The following is a 22789-nucleotide window of genomic DNA, read 5'->3' as shown; positions in this document are numbered from 1 at the left end:
TTTGAACTTCTCCACAATGTTTTCCTTCCACTTGCTGCTTTGCCATAAATCTTCTTTCTGGCCCTAATACTGAGCTTTATTCTTCTACAGTGATTTGAAAGGCAAAATCCTAACTAGCAATTCTGATACCCCAAGGAAGAAGCATGAAAGAAGGCTTTGTTGCTGTTCCTTGTACAAGACACTCAATCTTTCAACTCACTGCATTTTCAATGGCTGCCCCCCCATTTCTGGAATGCTTTCCCTCCCCATCTCTGTCTCCTGACTTTCCTGAATTCTTTCAAGTGCCAGCTAAAATGCTACCTTCTATAAGAAATCTTTTCTGATCCTCTTTAATGCTAATGCCTTTCCTATGTTGACTATCTCTAATTTATTTATATACTTTATTTGCATATAGTTGTTTGCATGTTATCTTCCCCATTGGCTCAAACTTCTTGAAAAGCAGAGACCTTTTTTTTTTTTTTCTCTTCTTTGTATTTTCCTCCCTTAGCACAGAGCCTGGCATATAGTGAAGAGTTAATGAGTGCTTTTTGACTTGATTTAAATCCATGATGCCTTTAAGCATAATGTAATTTCCTTGTTTGTCTCTCTTAATAGTAATTGTTTTTACAATTGTGCCTTATTTAAAATGATTGCAATTCTTGCTTTGCTTTTAGCTGAAGCATATTACATTTTATTCCCACCCCACAGTTTAACTGTGTATTTATGTTTTAAGCTTATTTCTTGTATGCAAGAAATTGTTGAGTTTTGTTTTCTAATCCATTTTGCTACTGTTTCATTTTATTAAGTGAGTTTAAACCATTAATATTCATGGTTATAATTAAGTTTATTTTTTCTATATCAAATTTCCTCTTAAAAAATCAGTACCAAGAGCCTGAAATTTATTTTACTTAAAAACTATCCAGTTATAATCTCCTTCATTCCAAGACATACCTCCTTTCCTGCCCAGATCCAGATCTTTTGATTTTACTTTAATAGATATAATCTTTTTTAGTACTTCCTTTGTCCAGTCCAAATAAAAACGTGGTTCAGATTTCTCTCCTCTTTGTTTCAATTTTTTTTTTACCATATGATACAACAATTCCAAGAAATGCTAATTCACTTATTTCTCTTCTCTGACCTTCTTTTAAAAGACTTGTGTGTTTATATGTATATATACATATTACACATATTTATGCACACTACATTTCAGGCAGAAATGTATTTCTCTTTCATATTGAATAAAATATTTTGAATCAAAGATGCAATGTGAATGTCATATGACATTAATTATTAATCATTTTGTTTTATCTACAGCAAACTGAATCATTGCTCTAGATTTAGGCAATGGTCCTAACTCCTCCTTACTTCTCTAACTTCTTTGTTACCTCAGTACTGTCCTGCCGTCATACTCTAATAATCATTACAAGAAGCAAATTTTAGAGATAAGAAGCTTCCATACCATGGTTTCCAAAACATCAAAATGGCAGCTCACCCCAGAAACAGTAGAGAGCCGTACAGAGGGTACAAATATGTTGTAGCATATTGCCAGTGAGGAATTATACTCAGGAAGCCATGTAAAAAGATATCATCAAAGAGATCTTTGCCTGGGAAAGGAGAGGTCCAGGGAAAGAAGAGGTGGACTGGGCCTCTGGCAGCACTGATTGAGAATCCACCTCTGAGCTACCCTTGCAGCTTTCTTCTACCTCACTTCCTTTCATGCATTCTCTGTCCAACCAAATCTGAGTTTTTGCTTTTCCTCTCATGTCAAAACTGGCTGCATTCCTCTGCCCTGCCGCAGGAATGCCCACCACTTCTCACCATTGCCTTCTAGAATCTCTAGTTTCCTTCAGAGCTCAGGGCAAGCAACACCTTCTACATGAAGCTGACCACTGTTCCCCCTAGCTACTAGTGCCTGCTTCACCCAAAAGAATCACCTTATAAGAATAAGAATATATGTGTATATGTATACACATATGTAAACATTTGCATATATACAAGTATATGCATACTTGCATGTGTATATCTTCTATTTAAAATGTATAGGTTACCTAAATAGACTGTAAGCTTCTTGAGGACAGGGCCTTTCATTTCCACCATTTGTATCTGCAATACTTAGTAGATACTTTATTGACTGATATTAGCCCAAGCGCTGCACTGACACCCTCAATTCTGAGACCTTGCATGCTGGGTAGAATCCTTTGTAGAGGCTCCCAAAAGGACATGGGCAGAAGTAACATAGAATGAGAAGGACTAGGTTGCAACCTCTACCACACACGATGTGAGTGTACTCACATTGACAAGATCACACATAGTAATACTAAAGTTGTCATCTCTATAACACAGACCCTCTTAAAGGCCCTGTGCCTTATAAGCACTTTACTGATGTTATCTCATTTTATACTCACAACAACCTTGAGAAGTAGGTGCATATACTGAAGAATACTTTGGTGATGTGTGGCTGTAATGTTGTTGCTATGCCTGCCAAAATCACAGAATATCAGAGTTGGAAGGGATCTCACAGACCATGGTCATGCAGGTTCTACTTAAAAACTTCTAATGCTAGGGAAACTGATGCCTCCCCAAAACAGTTTCTTCCTCTTTGGATAGTGCTTATCATTAGACATTTATTGATTTCCTTGTCTGACTCTCTTCAACTTTCCCATTCTATTCCCTTTCATGTGCCCTGCATTTCAGTTAGACAGAACTATTGTCTTTATCTCGTCTAAGGCCTAGCCTTTCCTGTGTCTGTGCCTTAGATCGTGACATTCCTTGGGCCAGGGATAAACTCCCCTAGTTGCCTGAATATGAAAATATTGCCTTCTCAGATTTCTTGTGTCTTCCCTGGACCTCTCCTTTCCCAGTCTCTGACTCTTCCTTGTATCATAGTTTTCTTCTATGTCTTTCCCCTGCTTCTCCCCCCTCTCTACTTTTCCCATAGTTAAATTAATCTCCTAGGGAACAGGGAATGCATTTTATCTGTCCCTGTATCCTCAGCATCCAATGCAGTGTCTTGCATATGGGCAAGGTACTTTAGACCCTTAATAAATACTTGTTGAATTTACTTTTTGAATTCCTGCCTTATAGGTCTCTATGTACATGGGTGCTTTGTTTCTCCTATTCCCCATTTACTTTTGTACCAATCCCTCTAGAGTAGGCTATTTCCAACCAAAGTTTAGGACCTTATTCTTTCAGGCACTTTTAGGCAAGCTCTTCTAGATTAGAATTCATATTTCTATTTGTGCTGTTCAGAATAATCTAGTCTGCCAGTGTGTTTGGGATTGTTAACTTAATTGATAACATTTCTTTGTCATGTTCAGATTATATTCAGTGTCCTTACTGCAGAAGAAGGTTTAATGAAACTGCAGCAGCGAGACATATTAATTTCTGCAAAGATCAGGCATCCCGCCGAGTTTTTGATCCAGCCCAGACAGCAGCCAAAATAGCATCCAGGGCTCAGGTAAATATACTTATCCATGGGTTTTCTGATTTATGTCTTTGAATGTCAGGGAAGCTTGGCAGAGGGGAGTCTTTTGATGCAATTCAGAATCATCAAGTAAACTAGATACTGAGAAACCTAAGTTCTTTCTGCCCGTGGAGCTGCTCAGTATCATCACAGTGATTAGATCGCAGGACTTGGAGTCAGTTTGTCAATAAACATTTATTAAGCACCTACCATGTTCCAGGCACTGTGCTAAGCATTGGGAATACAAAGAAAGGCAAACAATAGGTAGCCCCTTCTTTAAGAGAAGGGAGCTCACAGTCTAATGGGAAAGACAACATACAAACGACTATATACAAGTAAGCTAGATACAGCATAAGTTAGAGATAGGCAATGGAGGGGAGGCACTGAAGGGGAAAGGCTTCCTGCAGAAAGTGGGGTTTGACCTAGGACTTGAAAGAAGCCAGGGAATCCCAGAGGCAGAGAAGGGGAGGGAGAGAATTCCAGTCACCAAACACAGCCAGTGAAAATGCCTGGAGTCAAGACATGGAGTGGCTTATATGAGGAAAGGCAGGGAGACAAGTGTCGCTGGATTGTAGAGTTGGTGTGTGTTTGGGGAAGGTAGAAGAAGACTGGAAAGGGGGCAGGGGGCAGGTGATGAAGGCCTTTGAACACCAAAACAATTTCTTATTTGATTCTGGAGGTGATAAGAGAGCCATGAAGTCTGAGTGGGAGGTGACATGATCAAACCTGCAGGTTAAGAAGATGACTTTGGCAGCTAACTGGAGGATGCACAGAGGTGGGGGGTGCAAGACACCTGTTGTAGGGAAACTGAAGAGTAGGCTCTTGCAGCAATCTAGGCATAAGGTCATGAGGGTTTCTACCAGGGCGATGGCAGTGTCAGAGGAGAGGGAACTTAAGACAGGTTACAAAGATTAAAATTGATAGGCCTTGAAAACAGATTCAAGATGGAGGGTGAGAGAGAGTATGGATGTGAGCCTGGGTAGCTGGGAGGATGGTGGTAACTTAGACAGTAATAGGGAAGTTAGAAAAAGGGAGTGTTTGTGGGGAAAGACAAATGAGTTTAGTCATTGAAATGTTGAATTTAAGATTCCTATGGGACAATCCAGTTTGAGATGTGATAGGCAGTTGGAGATGTGAGGCTGGAGTTAAGCAGAGAGGTTAGGGATAGATTAGATAGGTAGAGATCTGAGAATTATTTGCATAGCGATGATAATTGATTCCATGGGAGCTATTGAAATGACTAAGAGAAATAGTATAGAGGGAGAAAAGAAGAGGACTCAAGAAAGAGCCTTGGGCACACCTGTGGTTAGTGGATGTGACCTGGATCCAGCAAAGGAGACTGAGGGAGTGGCCACATAGGTAGGAAAGAGTAGTATCACAGAAACCTAAGGAGGAAAGAGTCTCTAGCAGAAGGTGATCAACAGTGTCAAAAGGTGTAGAGAGAGCTCAGGAAGGATGAGTCGAGAAAAGGCTATTAGAATTGGTAATGTAGATATGGTTGGTAACTTTAGAGAGCTGTTTCAGTGATGAATGATGAGGTCAGAAAGCAGACCACAGAGAATTAAGAGTAGAAATAGAGGCTCCTATTGTAGAGATTTTTCTTAAGGAGTTTAGCTTTAAAAAAAACAACAACAAAAAGGAAGAGGGATATGAGATGATAACTAGTGGGAAAGGATGGATCAAATTAGGGTTTTGTGAAGATGGGGGAGACATTGGCATGTTTGTAGGTAGTAGGGAAGCAGCCAGTAGCTAGTGAGAGATTGAAAATTCATGAATCCAGAACTGGTGCATTTGTGAGTGAGGGCAAGATCAAGGGTATAACTATCATGGTGTTTGACTGAGGTGAGATGGAGGGAAGAACAGATAAGTGAAAAAAGTAAGCTGAGGAGCTGTGAAGTTCGAGTGTTCGAGGGAGTATCGGCATGTATGTTGAAGCTCCTTAGTATGAGGACAAAAGTTGAGGAGGCAGTCTGTGAGTCAAGCCCTGAACTCATAGAGGAAAGAAGGAAGGGGAGTGAGTGTTCAGAAGGTCAGTAGACATCAGTTGCCAGAATTTTGATTGGGTGGTCAGTATGAATTGAGTGGATGTCATAGGAGAGGAGGTCACTCAGTGACATTGGCAGAAGGAAAATCTGAAAGTGGCAATGGGTAATTCCAAGAAGTATTCCAATTTCCCTACCTCCACCCGTGGGTTGGGAAGAAGTAGTGAAAGTGTAGTCAGCAATGTAAAGGGAGGCCAAGGAGGCTGTGTTGTCAGGAGGGTGCCAGGTCTCAGTGAGAGCCAGAGGATGGAATGAGTAAAAAGGGAAAAGATTTAAGATGAAAGCAGGTAGCCCCGGTGACAGGAGGACCTGAGTTCAAACCTGTCCTCAGATACTTAACACTTACTAGGTGTGTGATCCTGGGCAAGTAACTTAACCCTAATTGCCTTGCAAAAAAATAAAAGACGAAAGCAAGTTACTACCAAGGAGCAGGCATTCCAGAGAGCACAGTGGAAGAGGTAGGTAACTTTAGAGTGGGGCATTATGGGAGGGGGGTTGAGGGGAATGGGAACAGGTGATTAGGCAATGGAGAAATGGAGAATGGGGTTTGAATGGTGATATCCAGGGGTTCAGAATCACTGGAATGACCAGCGTAGCATTGTTACTGAGAAATGAGTTTAGGTAGGTTTGACTGATAATAGGGGTTTGGCCTTGTAGAGTTCTCCCAAGGTAAGGGTACAGTTCAGGTGAAAGGACAAGTGCTAAGAACTGAAGGAATGGTGTTATTCCCCTTCCTCAAAGGCAGGAGAACACATTGAAAACTAGATGGAATGGCCTTTTCTTCTTTCCTTGAAGGAAGGACACTAGTGCTTAATGGAATGGCATTTCTTCTCTTCCTAAGGAAGGCAGATCTGGCATGATGAAATGGCATTTTCCCCCCATACCTCAAAGGCAGACAACTGGTTTGTGGAATGGCATTTCTTCTCTTCCTAAGGAAGGCAGATCTGGCATGATGAAATGGCATTTTCCCCCCATACCTCAAAGGCAGACAACTGGTTTGTGGAACAACTTCTCTTCCTAAGGGGGGAGCTGAAAATCTAGTGCTTGGAGGTAGACCCTACTTGACTAATGAAGAACTGAGATGATAGCTAAGTAGGAATGGATGAATCAAGGGAGGGTTTTTTGAAGATGAGGGAGATGTGGGTATATTTGTAGGCAGTAGGGAAGCAGCCAGTAGTGAAGGAGAGATTAAATATTCATGAACCTGGAAGTAGTACATTTGTGGGTGAGGGCAAGATCAAGGTTATGACTGTGTGTATGACTGAGGTGAGATGGGGAGAAATAGGTAAGTGAAATAAGCAAGTTGGAAAGCTGTGAGGTTGGGGTGTTTGAGGGAGTCTCAGTATGTATGAAGTTCCCTACTGTGAGGACAGGAGTTGAGAAGCCTGCCTTTGGCAGACTAGAGCTGAGAGTCCTATTGATCCCAGGGTGTGGACTTCTGTTCTTTGTGAAAGAACATAGCAGCGCCCAAGACAGGATGCTAGCCGAGCCCTGGGCTGGAGCTGGCGGTGACTACGACCAAGAAATGAAGTGTCATTGATTAGAGTAATTTCTAGCAAAAGACTGTTCTTGAGATTGGGGTGGGAGCAGTGCAAGGAAATGAATGACTTCAGAATCAAAGGTATGAGTTGTCTCTTTTTATGTGCCTTGGACATGTGCTTCTACATGCATACTTCTCAACTCAGAAACCCTTTTTTCTTATTGACAATTCTGTGTATTTGTGGCAGAGTGTGGCCTAGGTTAATGGAGATGATGTTTTGTTGCTACTGTTATCATGCTGTTTTAGCAAATACCTTTCTTTTGAGATGACTACCCTTTGGCTGACGGAAATCAATGTCAGAATGTTAGTGGAGCTTGTTAACTATAGTACCTTGAACCTGGGATAGTTGTCCTCCAGGGAACCGAGTCTTCAAGTGTGAGTGGAAGGAGGTAGCCCAAAGGGATAACTACATTATTGGTGGTTACCTGGTATATATTTTGGGAGCTTATGCATTTACCAAGAACCTACTGTGGAGAGATTATCCTCTGGGATCTGTCTTGGATACCCTAATATTACAAGAATCCACTGGAGAAAAATGGGTATTTTTTTTCTCTCATTATTTAAAAACTATAATTTTATGACTACATTTCAGGTCAGACCAGTTGCTTTGAGATACCTTTTGCATGGAGGAATATTTACACTGATATTTGTTGTTTTATGGGAACTATTATGACCAATGTCATTGTAGATCTAGACTGCTAGCCCTTTTGGGAAATGAGTTAGACCAGATTGTATGAAGTCTTTACAGACTATGTGTCCATAGGAGAAGGTTTGCTTTATGGCCTAGAAACTTAGAATAATGAATTCAAGTGCTTAATACCTTTTGAGGGGGGCCCACAGATTTTAAAGACTTTTCTGAATTTGCTTGATTTTTTTAAAGCTGTTCAGCTTCTCCTTTCATGGGGTGAGTTAGGACCTCCATTTGAAATATCTTTGTATTACAAAGATCCATTGGAAACATGTTGGGAATCCTAAGTGCAGCAAGGATCCATTGGAGAAATCTGTGGGTTGCCTGTGCACTAAAAGGGACCCATTAGAAGAATTTTCACACAGGAAAGTTTGGTTTCTCACTAGAAGGTGAGAAGATAAGTTCTAGCCAACGCTAGCTCTGCAGTCCTCTCTGGAGGGCCAAACGTGCTATAGGAGTTTCTTTGGAGTCAGGATTTCTATATGAGAAGAAAAATCTTTTTTCCTTTCTCTTCTTTTATTATTGTTGTTTTCCCTTTTTGTTTCTTCTTTTGGTCTTTGGGTTGGGACAGGCCTTTACACACACCTAAATAGGGTATGATAATTGTTACAAATGTTATTTGTTTATTTTAATTTGTACGGTGATGTTTTGAGGAGAGGTAGTAATCTCAAGATCTGCTAGCTGTAGTAGGTGTAGACCCTCACTAAATACTGCTAATTATCAGGTTATCTTAAGATTTGTGCCCCATGACCTTAGCTGGGACTCATCAGTAACAAGTATTAGGAAGTCACTTAAAAGGACCCTGCTGAGCCTCCCCAAATTATTGGAGAACTATCCAGAATTGAAATATGGGTCTTGCAATAAGGTTGTAGGCAGGAGTGAGGGAGAGATTGAAGATCCAGAATCAGAATATGGATAAATGATTCATAGCACCCCAGATAATTTTTAGAGGATGAAAAATATTAAAGGAGTTTAAAGGAAATGACTCAGTCTCTAATCAAATTGAGGAATTTTTCTACAACTCAGCAACAAAGTATGAATAAATTTCTTGTTCAGCCTGATGGAATTATAGGGTGTTAGTTGAAGACAAATGAGAGACACAAGTAATAACCCCTAGGGCTGAAGGATATGCCATGCCCCCTGGTGGCCTTTAAAAATTGGCAAAGAGAATGGAGAAGAGAACCTAGGATGGAGAAATATCTTAGCTGTGGAGGCTTCACCCTTCACCTTTTTCCTTTCAGCAAGGGGCTGAGGAGTTCTCTTTCTTTCTCCTCCCATATCCAGTTAACTGGTTTCTCTAGCAGAAACACATGGCAGATTCCAGCTGCCAGAGTTCAAGGAGAAAGAGCCTGGGGCCAAGACTTTGCTCCTCAAGAGATGGTGACCCTCAGAACCAAGACTCCAAAGGAACAGAACTAGGGAGGTTCCTGCTGATTCCAGAGTGAGGGGGGTCCACCTCTTTCCAGAAGAAGACATAGGCCAGGATTTCAGAAGCACCAAAAGCTAGAGGGCAGTGGGATCTATACCCAAGCATCCAGTGGAGACTGAGATGTCAGTGGCCCTACAGCTTCAGAGGCATGTCTTGCCACAGGCTCCCTATGTGTATGCCTCTCTACTTCTGACCTCTCATACTGATACTATGTAATTTGTAGGAGAGTATATACCCCAGGTTTATAGAGAAGATATTTTGTGGCTACTCTCCTTTCTATGCTATTTCAATAAACACCATTGCTTTGAGCTCACTGTATCCTCTAGGATGACTGGAGACCCGATAAGCACACCAGTGGGAGCTTACGAGCTCTAGTTTTAGAAATACAGACCCACAAATCCCTTGAATCCTAGGGTAGTGATCTCCTGGAGGACCCTAAGGACCAAGAGGGGGGAGGGTGGGCTGGCTATATATGTATATGTTTGTCTTGTTTAGTCATCATTACGAGCTGTATCCCAGAAGAGGTCAAATGAAGCTTTGAGTTTAGGTGCATTTCAGTTATCTAAGGCCTGAACTCTTCATCATGCATGTTGTATTTCATTTATCAGAAGACACAGCCAGTTTAATTTGAGGTTCCATGTTCTCCCCTTTGTGACTGGCATTGTGTTGATACTTAGTGGGGGAAACTTTCTGCTTTCTGGAATTCTCTATTCCCTGTAAACCAGGGAATCTGAGTGACGGCATTTGTTTACCATCTACAAAAGTTACTGATTACATCCTTGCTTCCTGTAGTAAAAAGCTCCTTTTCAAAAGGAAAAAGAAAAAAAATAATCACACCAGTTTCAAAGGACTCTTAACACTGCATTAAGATAAATGAGCTTTTGCTTTAAAAAATGAATTTTAAAATATACCTGCCTTAGCCTGAAGAGAGATCACCACGGGCGCCCAAAGTGCTTTCTTTGTTTGGCCAATCATTTGTAGTCGGCAAATGAGAACTCTCACTTGTGGCTGCAGGTGACTTATCTACTTTGGTTTCCATGGAAATCAAGGCTGGAGACAGTCACAAGGCAAGAAGGAGTCCTTATTTTAAACCAATTGTGTTTGGATTTTTTCAGTCTTTAAAAAAAAATGCTACAGTTGCCTGTTTCCCAGACAACAGATCGATCACCTGCAGCCCTTTTTAGGGGGTAGAATTGGGACATCATATTTAAATCACTTACACATTCCTATTTTTCCTTTTTTTGAAATGTATAAACAAAGTCACCTGGTTTTCATGCAATGAAAAATAAAAGGAACTGCCATTATTGTCTTTAGATCTGTGAGTTACTGTTTTAATCCTGTTCTCAGATGTAACTTAACATCTCCCTCACTACTCTCCTTTAAGGGGCTCCACTGCGGCATGACCTCGTCCAAAACTCTGACTTGTGTTTGGCTATTTGAAAAGGGAATGGGAAATAGGTCAGCTGCAGCCATAAAAGAGAACTGTCTCTTCTCTTCTCCTTCCTGTGTCCTCTAGTAGGAGAGGAACAAGTATTAACCTCTGATAAGCTCCTGGGGAAAGTAGAGTGTAAACTCCTTGATTTGGGGGACTTTGGTGTTTGTCTATCTCCCCAGTTGACATGCTTTGGCATAGTAGAGAGAGCTGGCCTTGGAGGTGGAAAGAACTGAGTTCAAATGTTGCTTCTGACACATACTGCTTGTGTGTGACCCTGGAGAAGTCCCTTAACCTCTTGGTGCTCTAGCTTACTCTCTAGCACCATGTGGTGCAGAGAAGGTGCCAACTTGAGGGAGTTTTCTTACTTGGGAGTTCCCTAAACCAGAGAAATTATAGGTCTAGTCCCTGGTCCCAGGGGATAGAACAGTTTCTTGCACAGAGTAAACATTTAAATGCTTATTAAATTGAAGTCTAGAAAACCATCCCAAGTACCATCTTCTCTCTTGTAGCCTATTGTCCAGGAGCTTATAAAACATTACCAAATATTGTGTGGATGATCCATTCTCTTCTCCATAGAACAAAGCTCAAATGATTCCCAAAAAAGAACCAACTGTAACGAGTGCTGTGGGAACGTTGCTTCAGAACAGGGCAGTGGACCCCTCAAATGACCGCACCAAAGCAGGTGAGGAAGAGCAGGTGGGAAATGGAGAATGATAGCTTGATAAATGACTAATGTCAAAGACAACCTTAAAGGTTGATGATGTCAGCTAAAGCTATAAGTATATTAAATGATACTCCTAGACACAGCGACATCTGGGTTAGATGTTATCCTCTCTTTATGAGCAAAGATATACTTCAACCTAATTTGTGGATAGGATAAAGTATGGAGGCAAAGGTACTACTTTGCTTTCATGGCTAAAGACTAGATCCATTGATCAGAACTAGATTTCTTGGAATGTCACCATCATTTTAATAAAAGTGGTGTTGCCAAAAATCTGAGATCCACACAATATGAGGTATGGCCTGTTTTAAAAAAAAATCTTAATTTTCAAAAATTATCTTAATGACTTAAATGAAGAAAAGGTCATTGGAGTTTAAAATTTTTGCCATGGTTCTGTAAACCAAATAACTCCACTTTCTTCTCAGTTCATTAGAACTCACTGTATGGCTCCTTTCACTTTCCACAGAAGAAATCACTAAACATATTACTAGTGGGAAATAGAACAGTTCCCTATTTTCTCTTAAATAAGTGATGAACATTATTTAGAAAAGAACATTTCATCCAAGTATGTTGTTTTTAATATTCTTTTTCCAAAAAGGTTGTTTTAGTTGAAATGACCTTCCTCTATCAGATAAATAAATGTCTGATTTATACAGAATTGACTGTGATGTGAAAGCAAATCCAAGAAAAGATGTCTGGTTTTTCTTTTGAAATGGATGAAGTTAAAAGCTTTCTTGTCCAGAGGTGATCTGTGGGCCTTTGTCAGTACTAGATGATCATTACCATTTTATTAGCACAGTCTGGTATGTTCAGATCTTGTAAGAACAGACTCTTATGAAGGTGATGCTTTCATTCTCTACCTTGTTAAGATAGTACTAAGTGATATGGAAGAGAATGAGGACAGGAAAATGGGCAACAGAAACATGGGAAAATAACAATGTTGTAAGATACCTGATGTTAACAGAAAAATTCCAGATTTCTCTCTTAGAAGTGAACATATTGCCTCTTAAAAGTAAAAAAATTATGAGTTGCTTGATTTGCTTCTAAGGAAGGAAAAATCTTCCTTCATCTCTATTGGGTTTTAACAGGTACACCAGACAGTGCTGCCAGGGAGGCAGCATAATAATAGTGTAAAAAATATTTGGAGTCAGAAGATGTGGGTTCAAATTCTGATTCTGCTGCTTGACATTTGTGGGCTTCAGTTTGTTCCTTTGTAAAATTGAGGGGGGTTGAACTAGATGGACCTTTAAGCTTAACCCATCCCACTCTGCCAAGAAATCCTCAAGTATACCAGTTAGGGGGACAAAATAGACAACCATGTAATACATAGGCATGCTTTTAAATGACTGGGGTCAATAAATAAGCAATTTATTATATGCCTACCAGATGACAGACACTGGCGATTCAAATAATGATAACACTAGCTATCATTTATATAGTGCTCTAAGGTTTGCAAAGGACTTTACCTGGATAGGTTCACTTAAGCCTTACAATATCCCTGTGGGGTAGATGCTATTATTTTCCTCATTTTACAGAAGAGGAAACTGACAGAGGGAAATGTAGTGCCTTGTCTAGGTTCATATAGCTAACCAATTGTCTGAGGCAAGATTTGAACTGAAGATTCTGCCTGATTCCAAGTCCAACATTACTCACTGCACCTCCTAAGATGCCCTCATAAATACATAAGTGGGATGGTCCTTGGCCTCAAAGAACACATGCAACATACAATAGCTTGACTGCCAATAGCATAGTTTTTGCCCATTCCTTTAATATAATTTTAATTTAAGTGAGAGTAAGATTGTAACAATTCTAAATAATGCTTTCCATTTAAATACTTCAAATATGAATAGCTTTGCCACAGTAATCTTAGTAAATATGGGTCTTCATGAGTTTTATGTGTACCGCATCAGGCTTATGGTGCTTAATAAACTTGCCTTTGCTTTTGGAGGGTGGCCCCACCCACCTACATATCAAAATAAATTCCCCAAGGTGAGTATGTTAATAAGTCAGATTTTACTCTGAGGCAGTTTGGGGATAAAAGGAATCTTAGGAAAGCAGCTAGATAAATGCTATAGAATGGCTAATCCTGAGAGATGCATCTTCCTGAAATAGGTTCATCTATGTGCCAAAAAAAGTGTGTTAGTCTCAACAGCTTCTGTTCATGTCAGCGTTAAAATACATTAGTAATTTAAGACTCCCATTTTTTTGTACTTTGAAAGCTCTGGAGGAAAAAAAAAAAAGGCTGGACCACTTAGTGTCACTCTCATTCCAAGTAAGTCCTACCATGGACTTTTAATCAGACTGATAGGTAACTAAAGTACTCACTCTTCCTCTTATGTCCCTCTTGATTTTAGTAAATTGGGTAAAAACAGCCTCTTCTGGAACCTACATAAAAGTAGCTGAACAGCTCTTTTCATTTAACATGTCCTTACCATTTGCCAGACACTGTCTTAGGATATGAAGACAGATAAATGAATAAGACATAATCTCTTGTCCTCAAAAAGCTTACTGGTGTAGTAAGAGACACAAGGTAAGTATGCTACAAGGCAGAATATGATAAGAGATACAAACTAGTGTCATGGGAATTCTGACGAGGGAAAGAACTTCTGCCTATAATAATAATTATAACAACAATAATAATAACTAGCATTTATATAGTACCTACTGTGCCAGGCATCGTACTAAGTATTTTATTCATTTATTCCTCACAACAAACAACCCTATGAGGTAGGCGCTATTATTATTCTCATTTTACAGTTGAAGAAACTAAGGCAAACAGAGGGTTTAATGAGTTGTCCAAGGTGACCTAGCTAGTAAGTATCTGAGGCAGGACTGGAGCTAAGGACTCTGTGACTCCAGGCCCAGCACTCTGTTCACTGTATCAGTTGCCTGAGGAAGAAAGACACCGTAGGGAGGTTGGCACTTGAGTTAGATGTAGAAAGATGGGTAGAATTTTATAGGTAGATGGTAGAGTGCATAAACAGAAGCTTTGTGTCAAAAAGTAGTCAGTCAACAAGCATTTTTATAAAGTGCTTTCTGTGTGCCAGGAACTGTGCTAAATGCTTCCTGAAGAGTAGTTAGGGAATGATGAATGATCTATTTCAACTGGAGCCTAGAAAATAGATCTGGGAAATAAGATCAGATCAGTAGTTGGGAACCAGATTGTAAAAAGCCTAGAATTTCAGATTGTTTTTCCTTTTACTTGGTAAAATACTCTATCTGTGTTTGGACTGACAGGAACAAGAATTAGTAGAGATTTCCCTTAACTTTTTTTTTTCTTTGTTGTATTATATATAATTGTGTGTGTATATATATATATGAATGACTTATGTAAAAAAAGGACATCAAACTATTGTTCTTCTAAGTGTTACATCAGCCCCCAAAGTAGAGTTATTAGCTACATTTTGTTTGTTCTAGTGTACCAAAGCTGGTCATGAAAAAATTATTTCTAATATTTTGCTAGATGTCCATCTGTGGCTTGTCCCTGCATGCACTGTGTGGCTGGCTAAGCCATTATTGAGCTGACAGCATCAAGACAGTTTAAGTGGTTTTATCTCCTGGGAGACACAAATGAACAGCTTTTGTCCAGTCTCATGTTCAGAAGCCACGTGGAAGTTGTGAAAATCCAATTCTAAAAAATGTAGACACACATAATGCCCCCCAAAGTTGCTAGTCGTAGTTGTATCTATTGGTGTCCTGACCTTATCTCTGGAGACAGTACATCTAACTGTCCTCAGATATACCTATACTTCCCCTCCTCATTGACTGCAGCCTCTTAAGGGACATAGATGATCCTTACATTCTCCTCAGGGCTTAGCACAGAATGTAGCACACAGCAGATAATGAATACTTGATTAAATGAATTAAAGGGCAAAGATATAGATTGGCTTATGATCCTTTTGCTAAGGGGAGAGTCTCCATATTAGAGCAGGAAAAAACTGAGACACCAGAGCATTTTTCCCATTGAAAGTTACTGTTCAAAAGGTACATCTGTACCTTTAAAAGGTCACACATCTTTGGATATATAATTGGTGCCACAGGATACTCTGATTAGTGTGTGTATCGGATGAATCCTTTTGGGGGGAAGTGTTTAGAATGCTAAAGATGAGGTATATCTCTTTCAAACCATACTTGCAAATATATGGAAAGCATAGAGCAATAGGTAGTAGATTTGAGGGATGATAGCTAGGTTTCCTGTTCCCAAATTAATCCCACTCTGGCTTTCCTGGTCCCCAAAACTCTTAATTATTAGAAGATTCATACCTCTGGATTAAAATAGCTTAAGGTCTTCTGTTAAAATGCTAGTAATCTTGGGAGAGGTAACATTGTATGACAAATTTATTAGATCCTTCCCAGCATGTGATCTCACTGAGAAAGGTAAAAATAGGAGATGCAATACAACTAAGTGCTGATAACAGAGCGGGAAGAGAGATCCGGAACAAAGAGAAGTCCTTGGATGATTTGCTCATGTTAGGAAGGACCTAGGCACACGGTACAGAAAGCTAATATGAGATGTACTTAAAGAAAAACATTTTGCCCACTTCATGACTTTACCTGGGGTGCAGGGAGTGGTAGGCACAACAGGGAGAAGATCTACCTTGTATGTGAATTACTATGGAAAAGACAGAATAAAACTTTCAATCTAATAGGTAATTCATCATGTCAATGTTTCCTTTCCATTTTTTTCTTGTTAAAGTTTTATTTGCATAAGGATGACTGTTCTGTGTATGTTTTGAAAGGACCATCCTCAGAGGCAAGAACTGGATTAAAAGTCAAGAAGTCAGTGATCTCCAAAAAAAATTAAGCCCTTTGATCAAGGTAAGAAATTAACTATGTCTAACCAAAGCCTTGCAGATCATCTTGTGTTAAGGGTAAGGATGTAATGTTGTTTATGACATCATTTTGAAAATAACAACTCTAGATTTAGTGAACCACAATAGGCAAAACCCCAAAAGAAATTTGTATAAACTCCAGGCAGTGATAACATCTTATACAAAAAGCTCATGTCATCTGTTTTTGTTTTGTTTTGGTGGGGAGGGAAATACAGGGAAAATTTGCATTACCTAATTTTAGGTTTTTAAAATCATGCTTAAATAGACCATATTCATTTGTTATTTATATATTAATCAAGTTCGAATTATCAAAACAAGGTTATAATAGATTACTACTGATCATGAGATCTTCATGCTACTTCCCCTCCCTGACCCCATCACAAAATGTCAGAATTGGAAGGAACCTCATTACCCCACTTACCTAGTCCTGCCTGAAAAAGTATACCCACCTGATAAATGATCAGATAAATAAATTGTGCCATCTAGCTTTCTGCAGTAAGAGGGGCATGAATCCCCAGGGCAAATTCCATCTCCAGTAATTGCCCATTTCTTTCTGTTCTTGTGGTACTTACCAATGGACAAAGTTTTGTGTGTATGTGTGGTTTTTAAAAATTACTTCCTGTTAATAAATTTATGTTTTAGGGGTTGCAAAGCACATATATCTATATTATCTCAAGGATAGAAAAATATTACTACCCCTATTTTACAAAAGAGGATTAGAAGTCAGCTAGGTTAAATAAATGACTTGCCCCCAATCATTCAATTTGGAAGTGAAGGAAGTGTGATATCAAATCAGATTGTCCTCACTCCAAGTATTATCTACTGTTGTCAGACTAGATACACAGTACAATATACTGCTGATAAAATAGAAGCTTACAAATAAAATGTCACCTTTCCTAATTTCAGACTGACTCGTACAGATCACTGGCCCCTCAGCATCCTCAGTGGCTGCCTTCATTTTAAGCAAGAATTACCTTAATTAAAGCCAAAGAACCACAGATTTCCATTTGCATTCCTATTATTCAACTTGGAATACCACTCAACATGTGCATGTTTAATTGTAATGATTAATAACAATGACTTCAAATTTTTGTAATCTTGTAATTTTTCCAAAATAAAAATCAGTGAGTGATACATCAAATGTATTACTCCCTTTTACAAAGTTTATACTATGTAATTTTTAAGAGGCATCAAACTGGATTTAATAAGATTAGAAACCCAATTTAGAAAGTTCCAGTAACAGCCTGAATTTTTTTGACCGAGGCAAGAATTTTGGGGCAGCTAGACCCCCCTTAACCATTATTGCAGGAAGTTTCTAGACAAATTTAAAGTCCTGGAATATTTTTTTTGCCACCGACTTGCTACGTGGCTCACCAACCCTTTGTTCATTTGGAAAAGTCCTTTTCACTTATTCTTCATATCTGGTAATCTTTAGGATCAAAGAATTAAGTTCTTTTAAAGCATTTAATTATGCTTTTAAAACTAAGGAGGTTTATTTTTCCTCCCATAATCTTGATAACATTTGCTTCCATCTCTTCACTCAGTGAGTGACCTCCTTAGTTCAGGCCCTCATTACCTCTTGCCTAGACTATAGCAATAGCCTCCTAATTGGTGTCCTGAGTCATGTCTCTTCCCATTCCAGATATTACACATGGCAGCCAAAATAATTTTCATTAATCACTGGCCATGTGACTTCCCAGCTTAATCAGTGGCTTCCTATTGCCTCTAGGATAAAGCAAACTTAATCAGCTTTTAAAATTTAAGCCTTATATAACCTGGCCAAACTTTTTGTAGTCTTACGGAGCATTCCTACCCCCCACACCTGCACGTTACCATCCACCCTAATTGGCGTTCTCTCTGATGCTCATTCATGACAGTCCATCTCCCTTCTCATTATTATTGCACTGGTGGTCTCACGTGCCAGGGATGTACTTCTTCCTTACCTCCACCTCAAAGTCTCTCTCTTCCTTTAAGCTCAACCACCATCTTCTTAATGAACTTTCTCAACCTACTTTACCCCTTTGTATTTAGCTATTTTGTATACATTTAGATATGTACTTGTCACTCCCATTTAGATGTAAACTCTTGCAAATAGGGATTGTTTTATTCTTTGTAACTTATCCCCAGTGCATAGCACAGTGCTCTGTACATAGTAAACATTTTGTAATTAATACTTGTTGATTGAAAAATAAACCATTTTGTTCTATCCAACCTGAATGGTAACACCTTCCAAGCCATAGTATTGGACAGATCCTTAATTTACAGTAAAACAAACCTATTTGTTTTGTGTAGATATAATACTATGTACTAGCAGCATTAGTTACATTTTGAAAAACCCAGTAGACTGCTTTTGGGGAAAATCACTTGCCCCTTCTATAGATCATATAAAAGCTAAATGGATAATATTTCTAAGTGAACCAACAGAATACTGAGCTATTTAAGCCCAATAAAAAAGTTATCTACCTTTCTTAAAACAGAGGAAGTTGCTAATGAGAAATAAAGAGCAGTATAAACTTAAACCACAGGGAAAAACATATGTATATATCTTTTTAAAACCTATTTTGCCCCATCACCTTTAAGAGGTAGTTTAAAAAACCCCAACAACTGTGTAGCTGAAATATTCTTGAGTTTGTTGTGCTAATTAAGGGCACAGTTTCCATCTAATGAGCAATTCCACAGCCAGGTGGTACTTTTAAATGCATGCTTTCAGCCACAAATAAGAGAATGGTCATGGCAACCTATGCAATAAAAAAATACAAGTCCATCATCATTTTTCTTTAAACTCAATGCATGGCCCAATGCATGCTTGATAGATCTATCTTAATATGCATACAAAGAACAATGTTATTACTATTACTGTAAACTGATACTTCTAAAATGGTTTTGGTCTGCTTATCACCTTCAGTTCAATAAAAAATACACCAGGCACTGACTCTATCAAGTAACTTTGTTGGGCAAAAGACTTTGTGAACTCTTTGGTCCTCCTAGTTAGCATGGTAAATCATAATGCTAAAGCATGCCAGAATAACGGGAAGTGGCACTTTTTAATACCATGCCAATTATGGATGTCTGTAAGTTACTAATTCATGCCAAAACCAAAATTTTAGAGACAATATTGCAAACAATATTTTAAAACTAATATACACATGGAAAACTCTTGTAGATTATAACACATTTTAAGACTACTGTCTTCAAAGGAGTAAATATATATGGAGAAAGGGAGTGAATGTCACTTAGGAGAAATTATGATATTGTATAGTAAATAGTATTATATAACTTTAGAACTGAAAGTACCTTAGAAATTATTTCATCCAGTCCTGTCATTTTTCAAATGAAGAAACTGAAGCTGAAAATAATTTATTTTCCTAACAGAAAATAAATTATTTTCCCAATGTCTCACAGCAAGACCTTCATTCCTAAGCTGGGAATCCTTTGTATACCTCTATTTTTAATGTACATTTATGTGCTTTTGATATATCTAAAATCAAAATGTAAAAATAACTGTTTCAGAAACAAGAACCTACTAAATTCAAATTAAACATAAACGTGATAATAAATTCAAAGTATATTTTCTCCTTCATACTCAATTACTTATTCTTTTTTGGCAAAAATAAAATTACTGTTTTACTTCTTTTATTTGGACACAAATTTCAAAGAATGGAATTTTTAAAGGCCAAATTAGATTAGTAATCAATATTCAAAAAATGTAAGTGCAAAGGGAGGGATGAGTAAAGACCAGAACATGACTTCAAATGTATGTTTTTTAAGAATTGAAAAATATTGCATTTATTATGTGTTGAAAAACAGCATTTAGGATCCTAAGTACAGTAATATTTAAAGCCCAACTTATCAAATAAAGATCTTGAACAGGGGTTTTCTTTGAGACAAAGTAATCTCATATTCCTACTGAAATAATAATAATAATAATTCTTGAAATGAGCAAATGTCTTTCTTGACTGACCTGTGTATTATTTGCACACATCAGAACTTCTAACCAAAGAATCAATCCACGGGGACTTTTCCTACTAAATTTGTCTAAATAATCATTTAGGTCTTTAAGGGAAACTAGGGGAGTCAACAAGACATCCTTGCCATTCTGCTGAAGATGGAAACTATATTTTTTTAAACAAAACTTTCTATAAGAAGCTGGTTTTTTTGTAAGACTTTCATTTTGCTATGGCAGTAGTAACTAAACTATTTCCAACCCTGAAGACAGAAAAATCCCTGAACTGCTGAAGCAGACTGAAGTCCACAGCCTAGTTAAATTTAATCCCCATAAAGGTGTTTTATTTTTATTAAAAGAAAGAAAAAGAAACATTACATCTTCTCAACTTGAAGAAATCAGAAGTTTCCCAAAGTTCATTTACTAGGCAGGGCCCTTGCTCACATAGTGGTCCACCTAGAGGCCATATAAAAGTGGTCATCGTTTATATATCATTTTTACTATGACGCATGGCTTTCAAGTTAATTTGCCCTTGGCCCATACCTATATAGCAGCCCTCATTTTGTATGCCTGTCATGGCAGTATTTGCAGTTCCACTATAGAATACTCACTCAATATAAAATTTGGTACAAAGCATGAACACTCATGGCAGATTGGCACGATACATGCAGTTGATTTCCGTGTGTCTTTTTCAGAATTTTATGACAAGAAGCCAGTTACCCTCATGCAGACAATCCTGTTTTCCTAATCTTGTGTTATAGCTGGCCTTTAAAACACATGGCTTCACTGCTTGAAAAATTTTCTAAGACAGAAAAGTAGTCTTTTAAAATACAAGTCATCTGAATGCATGGTGAAAATGAGGCAGGATAGTCGAGCTGGGGCTGGCAGGGAAAGTATGAGGAATGTGAGGAAGATGCAGCTGATTGAGAGTCACACTGCCCATGGCTAGCTGTGGTTCCTGTTGCTGTTGCCCGAGACAGCTTAGTCTATGGGGCAGTGATTCCCTATGTCCCAGTGTCATAGTGCTGTTACCATGGACATTTTGGGTGAGAGAGGGAGGCAGCTGCCAAAACCCCAGGACGTGGGAGATATCAAAAGAGGCAGGTGATGATGATGCCCTGTTCATAACATCAGCAGGCATCGCTATTTCCTTGTTGACATTTAATCTGTCCACAACCCCCTTAGCCAGATCAAAGTCTGGGCTAATTCTGGGTGCTGAGTGAGGCTCTTGCAAAGACAATTCTTCAAGGAGGTTCATATTGCAGAATCCCTTTGAACCTGTTTTGAGGGGCAGATTTTTGGGGTGGGTGAGTGGTGAGTATGAGGTAGAGCTTGGGTCATATTCAGGGTGCTGAAGATTACAAGAAGGTGAGCCTGGAGATGCTGAAGGCTGGATAGCTGCTAGAGAATCTGGAAGTGGTTGTGAGTGCTGTAGGCTCTGTTCATAGGGACCAGGTGTACTGTCTTGTATGTCAGCCTGCAGGCTACTCCCAAACCCGTTCTGTACACAGACACCTAAAGGAAAAGGTGATAATGCAGCAGCTCCATCTTTGAGCTGAAATGGAGGAGAATGTGGGTTAAGTGAGCCCAGCAGGTCTCCGTTTTGCAGCTGGTCTTTCATCAGCTCCTGTGAATGCGTTTTCTTGGTATGTCGAGTAAGATGGTCTTTTCGCCCAAATCGCTGGGCACAGAACTGACACAAGAAGTCTTTGCAGCCTGTGTGGACCACCAGATGGCGCCGAACATCCTTCCGAGTGTAGAAGCATCTCTCACAATGGTCACACTGGTGCTTCTTCTCCTTGGCTCCGTTAGGGGGCTTTCCCCCAGTGTGGGCTTTGAGATGATCCAGTAATACCTCGGTGCTCCCCAGCTCTAGGGCACAAACCCGGCATGTGAGGTCTCCACTGCTGGCTGCATGTAGGGCTAAGTGCCTCTTGTAGCCAAGCTTGGTGTTGTACTTTTTTCCACACTCATTACAGCCAAAGGCCATTTTGTTGGGATCATGAGTCTGGAGATGGTTCTTCAGGTGGTCTTTCCGGTGGAACGTCTTCTCACAGTGAACACACTGATGGGATTTCTGTGGTGAATGGGTGGCCATGTGCCTAGGATAAGAAAATAAATTGAGAATTAAGACTTCAGAGCTGAGGAAGGCGCTATTGCTTCATGAGAGAACCAGGCAGTCTCAAGGCAAAGCAGATATAAGTTCATGTCTATAAGGTGCACATTACAGAGGAATACATTTTTGAGGTGTACATAAACAATAACTTTTACATTGGTTCAAGCTTGGTAATTACATACAAGTAAATGAAAGATGTCATCATAAGAGGTCTCCAAATCTGATTTATTTGGTAGGTGTGTGCTAAGGTGTGAAATGCTAGTTTGGACATTCCTGGTTTATAAATGTAGCCCTACTTGATCTCTACAGAACACTACTAATCTAAAGATACCTAAATGTCTTCTGTGTAACAGCATCCGAGTTGGGTGGTGATGATATTATTCTCCCTTAATAAAGAGATATAGAGAAAGATCTTTAAAACTATCAGAAATGAGCTTTTTAGAGATCTTTTGTAGATTTTCTTCTGTCTTCCTAGGAAAGGAACAAACAAGAAACAAAAACAAAACAAAAAAAAGGAATCTACTCTGTTAAGGTTTCCAGCTTTACTTTGAGCCTTAAGAATCCACCAAAGAGATTTTTAGCCTTTTGCTTTAATACCAAT

The 22789-nt window shown here is 39.0% G+C and overlaps 2 protein-coding genes across 14 annotated transcripts in view; one reads left to right on the top strand and one right to left on the bottom strand.

Annotated features, from left to right (window-relative positions):
* Positions 1-16840, top strand: part of ZC2HC1B (zinc finger C2HC-type containing 1B) — a 31583-nt gene extending 14743 nt beyond the window's left edge. The window contains 3 exon segments of the mRNA XM_069107477.1: positions 3297-3436; positions 11153-11258; positions 16037-16840. Of these exon segments, the coding sequence (XP_068963578.1) occupies positions 3297-3436; positions 11153-11258; positions 16037-16101 (311 nt within the window). The 3' untranslated portion in view covers positions 16102-16840.
* A 3044-nt stretch (positions 16841-19884) lies between these two features.
* Positions 19885-22789, bottom strand: part of PLAGL1 (PLAG1 like zinc finger 1) — a 144540-nt gene continuing 141635 nt past the window's right edge. For all 13 annotated transcript variants that reach the window (XM_069107449.1, XM_069107459.1, XM_069107454.1 and 10 more), the window contains one exon: positions 19885-22174. In XM_069107449.1, the coding sequence (XP_068963550.1) occupies positions 20908-22174 (1267 nt within the window). In that variant the 3' untranslated portion in view covers positions 19885-20907. The remainder of the gene's footprint in view (positions 22175-22789) is intronic.

The sequence above is a fragment of the Petaurus breviceps genome, unplaced genomic scaffold (assembly GCF_028583685.1).
Source record: "Petaurus breviceps papuanus isolate PSGF00001 unplaced genomic scaffold, PetGlider_PUasm1.0 90064, whole genome shotgun sequence".
NCBI lineage: Eukaryota > Metazoa > Chordata > Mammalia > Diprotodontia > Petauridae > Petaurus > Petaurus breviceps.
This window is presented reverse-complemented; position numbering and strand designations above follow the sequence as displayed.